The sequence below is a fragment of the Colobus angolensis genome, unplaced genomic scaffold (assembly GCF_000951035.1).
Source record: "Colobus angolensis palliatus isolate OR3802 unplaced genomic scaffold, Cang.pa_1.0 Scaffold26, whole genome shotgun sequence".
NCBI lineage: Eukaryota > Metazoa > Chordata > Mammalia > Primates > Cercopithecidae > Colobus > Colobus angolensis.
In genome coordinates this window covers 4,809,258-4,818,159 of record NW_012115821.1, presented here as the reverse complement: position 1 = coordinate 4,818,159, position 8,902 = coordinate 4,809,258, and the positions used below count along the sequence as shown (strand labels likewise).

Here is an 8,902-nt window from a genome sequence, read left to right as displayed (position 1 = left end):
ATATTTCCACAGGATTCATACTGTCCCTCTCTGGGTAAAAGAAAACCTGTGTTATGCCAGGACAGGTAGACTTTCTGAAACATGCGATTGTGCAAAGTAGATGGTCTCTAGGGTCCTCCTTGGTTTCATACTTGGCACTCTGGCCTTTTCTTTCAGAGCACTTGTCACTGTATATTATTTATTTGTATAGTTCCTTATTTAATATTAATCTCCTCCATCAGATCATAAACATCTTGAAGACACAGACTGAATCAGTTTTTCATCCTCCAGCACAGAGGGTGGTAAAGTATTTCTTAAAAGGACCAGATAGTCTCTGTTGGGACTACTCGTCTCTGCAGTTGCAGCGTGAAAGTAGCCACAGATAATATGTAAACAAATGGGTGTAGCTGTGTTCCAATAAAACTTTATTAACAAAAGTGGGCAGTGGGTTGTGTTTGGCCTGTAGTTTATCAACTGCTGATCTAGCACAATAAATCATTAATAACATTAATAACTATGCCTTAAGTGTAAAATAACTATTGTTCATCTCCTTGTCGAGTCCCAACAAGGACTAAAGACTAATGTGATGTGATTAGAAATCAGGGATACAGAGGGCAGCTGGGCACTAAACAGGGGCACAGGGTCCAGGAAGGGCTGAAACATTCTGTTTCTTGTTCTGAGTGCTGGTTAGTGGATTCACAGTGTGGAAATTCATCAGGATTCACATTCAAATCTGAATACTTTTCTGCATGCATGTTATACTCTGAAACAAAAGTTTACAAGCTAAGAAACAAATATAAAAGTAAAGCAAATAAGGACCAAAGAGAGAAAGCAGGGCATCACTGCCTGCTAGATTTGAGCTTCCTTAATGACATCTAACAATAACAAGAAGTTCCCCAACCAGCTGTGATTCTAGACCTAGAAGATCAGCTATACCACCTACTGGCAAACGAGCAAAAATATGGCTGTTTGATCTGTCAATTCCATAGAAGAAGTTAGTCTCCTGATTATGAAATGACTTTTGAAGCCCAAAAGACCTGGATTCTTTAATCTCTCTGAGCCTCCATTTCTCACCCCTAAAATCACTGTGTCTGCCCCACAGCACTGTTGTGAGGGTTAAATTAGCTAGTGTATATAAAATGCCTAGAACAGTGCCTGGCATTTTTTAATACTCATGATTACTACCCAGGGAACGTCAGCTAATGTTGTGGAAAAAAAAAAGAGTGGATGTCTTTCGTTGCCCCTCCTCATCCATTCTCTATCCTTCTCTACTCTGCTCCCTGCCCTGAGTTGGCCGGCATGGGTTCTCTTGCCCCTCTGGGTTCCAGTGTGAGATCAGGGAAGTTACTTCCTTCAAGTAGTATCCTTAACAAAATGGACCCGGAGCCTCCCTTTCACCCAGTCTTTTTGTCTTTAAGTCCCCATAAATGCTCCTTCTTCTTGCTCCTTCAGGCCAGTGGATGATCACTGCTCCCTCCTGTTAATAAACCTTAGGACACTGGGTATTTCTGTGGTTTCTCCACACAACTTCCACACCTTTGCCCTCTGATTCCTGGACTCTGACTAATGCACCAGCTACACATTAAGAAAGTGAATTCGGCTCCAAGCAAGGCAAGAACATTTCTGGAAATAGTACATTATGTTTTGTTTTGGCTCACATATGGGACTTGAAAAAAACAAGGGGTATTTTTCTCTAGGCCCAGCACACAAAGGTTATAAGGCTTTGTTTGCAAAATCTGGGCTTTCTTGCTTTCCGAGTTCATTAAGCCTGAGTTTGTTTTTCAGGGGTGAAAACAGCTGTTACCCACCAACCTAGAAACAGCAGCTTTGTTTGGGAGTAGATGCTCAGGGAGGTAGGCTGGTGCTGGGGTTAGTGACGGGTTTGAGGGAGTCTAGGAACTCACCCCCACTCCTTAGACCAATACTTCATCTAAGGTAGCAATGAATGTCAAAGGCTAAAACATCTGGCCCTAGGGATTTTGGAGCTTTGCCAAATAGTTCCCACCCCAACCTGATTGCAGAAATATCTGAGCTGCCTTGTGTTTTGTTTTTGTTGTTGTTGTTGTTGTTATTGTTTTTGAGATGGAGTCTCACTCTGTCACCCAGACTGGAGTGCAGTGGAACGATCTCAGCCCACTGCAACCTCCACTTCCTGGGGTTCAAGTAGTTCTTCTGCCTCAGCCTCCCAAATTGCTGGGATTACAGGTGCCTGCCACCATGCCTGACTAATTTTGTATTTTTGTATTTGCAGTAGAGATGGAGTTTCACCATATTGGCCAGGCTGGTCTTGAACTCCTGACCTCAGGTATCTGCCTGCCTCAGCCTCCCAAAGTGCTGGGATTACAGGTATGAACCACCATGCCCAGCAGAGCTGCTATCTTTGAATGCAGAGGGGTTTGAACAGTGAATTCTACAGCAGTGACCATGATGTGCTGACAACCAGAGGTCTTTCTAGTTAGTATTGTTGGGGCCATGTAAATGTCTCAGGAGTTCTCTTTCATCCCAAAGGACAGTAGAGGGCTCCCCCGATCCATAACTGGATACACCAGGCTTCACCCCAGTGGTTCTGATTTTGTGTGGCTTAAGTTGGGCTCCTACACTGCATTTTTAGCATGCACCTCAGCAATGCTGATGCAAGTAGTCCCTTAAGCACAGTGAGGCAGATACTGTAATTTGTCCCCATTTTACAAAGAAGAAAACAGAGCCTCTGAGAACCTAACTTTCTCCAGTTCCAGGTGTTTGGAGGGTCTAGGCCAATACTGGTTGAGTGAGGAAAACTGAACAAATGGTCCTTTCTTTTGTGTAGATCACAATTCATACCCACATAAGAAGCACAATTCTAATTTTATTCTGGGGAATCCTGTCAAAATTCAAATGTTTGCAAAATTCCAAGAACTGAGTGGCCTTCTACTTCTTCCTTTGTAATCAAGTAAGCTGAAACTCTAGCTAGCGAAAACTTGCCACAAATGTTTATTAGGTAAGACTGGTCTGGGGCATGTCATCTATGAAGGTGCTGAGCAAATCCAAGAAATGTTTCCCATCATACTCTTAAACACCAACCTTGGAAAATCAAGCAAAACAACCAATTCAGCTTCTCACAAAGTCAGCAAAAATTGTTTATGTAATTAATCTTCATTATGGCAGTTCAGTCACAACATTAGTGGCAAATATACCCAGAGAATAAATGCAAATTGTAGGTGCAAATCAATTTATGCATTCAGCAGCAATTCCCCTTGCCCCCCACATACACACTTAATAGCTGGTTGAAGCTTAGAAATCATTACTGGTCTTCAGAAAGATGCAAGTTTGCAAACCAGGATCCGAGATTAAAAAAACAATGATGACAAAATAGCAACATCAAAAGCATAGGCATCAGGAGACACCTGAAGAAGAACTAGGAGAGACTATTTCAGCATGCCCTGGGGAGACGGAAGCACAGGCTTCACTGCTCATTTTCTCTTTTTCCTCTTTCTGTTGCTAAGTCTCCTAACCATTAAACCCTGGTTGTGTTCGGAGGATTTTAGAGGAGCTCCCAGATAAAGAATGTGGCCAGACTTGCTTCCATTCCAAATTGCTTGGAAATGGTTTCTCTTTCTCCTCTGAAATGTCTCCTCAATATGTCCCAGAGATGCTCTGGGGACCAAAAAAAAAAAAAAAAAAATTAGAAAGATCTGAGAGTCAGGTGAAATGTCTCAGAAAGTTGTAATTAAGAGAGTGCCCTCCCATCAGAGAAATGCAAATCTAAACCACAATGAGATACCATCTCACACCAGTTAGAATGGCAATCATTAAAAAGTCAGGAAACAACAGGTGCTGGAGAGGATGTGGAGAAATAGGAACACTTTTACACTGTTGGTGGGATTGTAAACTAGTTCAACCATTATGGAAGACAGTGTGGCGATTCCTCGAGGATCTAGAACTAGAAATACCATTTGACCCGGCCATCCCATTACTGGGTATATACCCAAAGTACTATAAATCATGCTGTTATAAAGACACATGCACACATATGTTTGTTGTGGCACTATTCACAATAGCAAAGACTTGGAATCAACCCAAATGTCCATCAATGATAGACTGGATTAAGAAAATGTGACACATATACACCATGGAGTACTATGTGGCCGTGAAAAAGGATGAGTTCATGTACTTTGTAGGGGCATGGATGTAGCTGGAAAGTATCATTCTTAGCAAACTATCACAAGGACAAAAAAAGCAAACACCGCACATTCTCACTCATAGGTGGGAATTTAACAATGAGAACACTTGGACACATGGTGGGGACCATGACACACTGGGGCCTGTCGTGGGGTGGGGGGATGGGGGAGGGATAGCATTAGGAGATATACCTGATGTAAATGATGAGTTAATGGGTGCAGCACACCAACATGGCACATGTATACATATGTAACAAACCTGCGTGTTGTGCACATGTACCCTAGTACAATAATAATAATAAGAGATCACAAAGATCATAAATTATACTAAATAAGGATCAATCAGTTCTTTTCAACTCAAATCTAGATTTCAATTATTCAGTTTCATTGTCCCTATAACTATCAAACTGTCATAGAAATTGAGTATGTTAACATCTAGAGTTCTCTTTTGCATGTAAAAGAAGCATAATGATTCTTACTCAGATTATACGTGCTTATTTTCAGTTTATAACCTGATGATTGTATTTATATCCGATGTTAAGTACTCTTCATCCACCTGTAATACTAGCTAGGAGCTTTATCACGCTTAGAAAGTACTTATCTCATTTGTTTTTCTCACACTTCACCCACTCTAATGCCTTTAATTTTTAACTTCTGTATTTAATCCAGTTTATTTAAAGTGGTTTAAGCTATATGTCTTGGGAAAGGGAGACCTCAGCTATTCTAAATGAACAGTTTTAACATTCTAATTTGGAATCACAGGAAAATCAAATATATTTGGTAGAAAAGGTACAAGATCCGATGTCAAAACTCGTGTTTGATTACTGACTGTCCTCTTTACTGTCCATTTGTAAAACACACTCCAAATTTCTTAGCCTTTTTTTCCTAATCTGTAATATGGGTGAAACAACAATAATTCCTCCATTTTAAGATTGATTTGAAGATTAAGTGTGCATATTTGAGAAAAATCTGTCAACTGTAAAATTACATTCACTTCTTATTTATTGTTATTGCTAGGCCCAAGTTTTTTCTGATTATGAACACAGAAAGCCACAAAAAACACAGGAAACTTTATGGAATACTTACTATGTGACAAGAATTCTATTAAGCACTTTAAATATATGAATTCATTTGAACCTCACAGCAACCCTAATGCAGAATCATTCTTCTCATTTTTCAAATATCCTTTCTCCTGAGGCAGAGAAAGGATAATAAACTTGTCCAACGTTTCACAGTCAGTAAATGGCATAGCTGAGATTCAAACCCAAGTGTTAAGTGCACAGGCTCTTGTCACCATACTGTATGTCCTCAGCACACAGCTACAGTAAGTATTAGGAATATTACTAAATGTAACACACACAAGCACAAAGGATTTCACCATCAAACAAGGTTAGGAAACACTATTTTCAACTAAGTTAACTAGGTGTATTGACTGCAGGACTCCTCAGACCCTTTAACAAATGGGGGATAGTGTTCAGCAAATTCCAAGACCAAACTGAAACAAACTTGTTTCTTCATGAGCATCTCAAAGGCCTTGGGTTCCAGGGAATACATTTTGGCAAGTACTCATATATAAGTTATGACAGATAAGTAGCAATGACATGCCACTTAAGTGCTCATCAAACCATCTTTTGAGGTATGGGAGACAAATATAAAACTAAACCCTAATGTCATTTATACATGATCTCCATTTTATATACTACTTACCTACCCAAATTAAAAAAGGGGTATTGCAATCCTCTTTTGAAAATGCACGTATAAAGGTTGCTTTTGTTTTGAAGAAACCGTAAGAGACATATTTTTTTTCCCCCTCTCCAGGATGGTTCTCTGAGGCTGACATTTGGAGAAGAAAGATGTGCAAGGAGGAACTAAAGCTTCACATGCCTTGTTGCTGTGAGATACTAGAGATCACGCTGGGTCAGGGCTGAGAGAGCTCTAGGGAACTAGTCTCTGCAAGTGATTAATAACAGCAAGGTGACCCACTAACCCTTCGCAGGCACTCTCTACCTGGGCATCTAGAATTACCTCCAGGACATACGGAGAGCGGGGGAAGGAGATTGGTTCCAAAGAACTATTAAGTCTATGATCACCTTAATAGACTTAATAGAGACCCCAAGGTGGTAAATGAATCCTTGCTTATTGAATTCCTCACTTTCTGCTACTAACACCATCTCTACCCACCCCCAACACCGCCCCCCACCCCACATACACACACACACTTTTCTCCTAATCAGGGGGAATCACAGTCTAGCTGCTTCTAGCTTAACATGGAGACTAAAATAACTTAAAGGTATGAATCTGGCCAGTTTCATTTGAGCATTACCAAAGGAAAAGGTTGTGATGAATGGCATATTTGATCCACTTTTTAGAAACCCCATGAGGCTGCATTAACCGTATTGGATGTGGCCCACCAAGCCATCAGCACTAGCCTGATACCATCACTCACCTCCATCTCATAATATTTACTTACCCTGTGTATTCGTGGTACATCCACAATTATGTTGGGATATTGCTACTGGAGTGAAGCTAGAATTCTAAAAGTCTATATGTTCCTATGAAGTGGATGATGAGAACATTTTTATATGCATTTGGGTCACATGATGTCATTCCTATGAGTGATGCAAAATCTAAGGGCAGATTTTGCTGTTATCCTCATTTCTTCCTTCAAGCTTCTTAGCAATCCAGGTGCCTCTTGCCTTGGAATTCACTTCACTTCACTCTGCCTCTCCTTTTCTACCCAAACACAGTTTCCTAATCTTCCTCTCTTATAACAATTTTAAGAATAGTAAAGATATAGATGGAGTCCAAGATCTCAAAACAAATACTTCCCATTTGGAATCAAAACTGATTAAAAATCTGCTTCTCGTGGCTCAAGCCTGTAATCCCAGCACGTTGGGAGGCTGAGACGGGCGGATCACGAGGTCAGGAGATTGAGACCATCCTGGCTGACACAGTGAAACCCTGTCTCTACTAAAAAATACAAAAAACTAGCCGGGCGAGGTGGCGGGCGCCTATAGTCTCAGCTACTTGGGAGGCTGAGGCAGGAGAATGGCGTAAACTCGGGAGGCGGAGCTTGCAGTGAGCTGAGATCCGGCCACTGCACTCCAGCCTGGGCGGCAGAGCGAGACTCCATCTCAAAAAAAGGCTCGGCCGCCGGAGCCGAGGACAGTTTGCTGAGCCCGTTAGTGCGCCCGGCCGAGACAAGCCGCCGCCATGTCCCGCTACCTGCGTCCCCCCAACACGTCTCTGTTCGTCAGGAACGTGGCCGACGACACCAGGTCTGAAGACTTGCGGCGTGAATTTGGTCGTTATGGTCCTATAGTTGATGTGGATGTTCCACTTGATTTCTACACTCGCCGTCCAAGAGGATTTGCTTATGTTCAATATCCTTTCTTCAGATGGCTGATTAGTGAGGGGTGTTGAAGTTTGAAATTCAAGTTTATAGAATGTAAAGCTGTACAGTTATGGCGACCCCAAAGAGAAAGCACGAAAGAACCTTTAGAGTAGAGTTCAACACTTAAGGCAAGTAGACATGCCAAAGACCTCTTAAGGATCAGGCTTGAAGAGAAGGGAGAGTTTGGGAAAAGAAAAAATAAAGAAAAGCTGGAAGAAGGACAAGCCTAATGGGAGACAAAGCCTCGCTTTATCTACGAAAGGGGGAAAAGGTTGTTTTTCAAAGTTAAAGGTAAAGCCATCTGTCATATTTGGCCAAGCATCTCATGACAAGTCCTTCTGACAAGCACTTAAAGAGTTAAAGGTCAAGATGAAGTTGAATGATGGCCACGATTAAAGGAGTCATACCTGATGATGTTCGTGATGCTGAAGACGCTTTACATAATTTGGACAGAAAGTGGATTTGTGGACGGCAGATTGAAATACAGTTTGCCCAGGGGGATCGAAAGACACCAAATCAGATGAAAGCCAAGGAAGGGAGGAATGTGTACAGTTCTTCACGCTATGATGATTATGACAGATACAGACGTTCTAGAAGCCAAAGTTATGAAAGGAGGAGATCAAGAAGTCGGTCTTTTGATTACAACTATAGAAGATCATATAGTCCTAGAAACAGTAGACTGACTGGAAGATCACGGCGTAGCAGAAGCCATTCCGACAATGATAGATTCAAACACCGAAGTCGATCTTTTTCAAGATCTAAATCCAATTCAAGATCACGGTCCAAGTCCCAGCCCAAGAAAGAAATGAAGGCTAAATCACGTTCTAGGTCTGCATCTCACACTAAAACTAGAGGCACCTCTAAAACAGATTCCAAAACACATTATAAGTCTGGCTCAAGATATGAAAAGGAATCAAGGAAAAAAGAACCACCTAGATCCAAATCTCAGTCAAGATCACAGTCTAGGTCTAGGTCAAAATCTAGATCAAGGTCTTGGACTAGTCCTAAGTCCAGTGGCCACTGATAGTATAAACCATGGTCATTTTTAGGCATGTATCATTCATTTACTCATAGTTTGGTTTACTTAAATTATCAGGAATACAATGTTGCAATGATGCTTAAAAAACACTTGTTAGTTTTCCCTGTACCGGGCAATGGTTATAATTAAAATGATATGCTGTTGAGAAGCCACTCTTAAGAGTCCAGTTTGTTTAATGTTATGGGCAGCTACCAATTTGTGGTGTCTCTGTATATTTTTGTAAAGATTCTCATTTTTTATGCTTGAAGTATTTGGTGAAAAGATGTTGGTTGACCATAATTTGCAACATTGTCTCATTAAAAATAAACTTTCATATTCATATTTGGTAGAACT

General features: G+C 41.1%; 1 protein-coding gene across 1 annotated transcript; it reads left to right on the top strand.

The window, feature by feature from the left end:
• The first annotated feature begins 7,278 nt into the window (after positions 1 to 7,278).
• On the top strand, positions 7,279 to 8,721 carry LOC105515367 (serine/arginine-rich splicing factor 10). The gene is made up of 2 exons (XM_011947172.1): positions 7,279 to 7,521; positions 7,938 to 8,721. Exons 1-2 carry the CDS (start codon positions 7,350 to 7,352, stop codon positions 8,552 to 8,554), a joined length of 789 nt encoding a protein of 262 aa, XP_011802562.1. The 5' UTR covers positions 7,279 to 7,349; the 3' UTR covers positions 8,555 to 8,721.
• The last annotated feature ends 181 nt before the right edge of the window (positions 8,722 to 8,902 follow it).

Bases quoted from the DNA above. Each gene is read 5' to 3' on its own strand.
- LOC105515367 (XM_011947172.1), top strand. From the start codon at position 7,350: ATGTCCCGCTACCTGCGTCCCCCCAACACGTCTCTGTTCGTCAGGAAC. The intron at 7,522-7,937 runs ATCCTTTCTTCA...AAGGAGTCATAC, and splicing joins AGGATTTGCTTATGTTCAAT to CTGATGATGTTCGTGATGCT.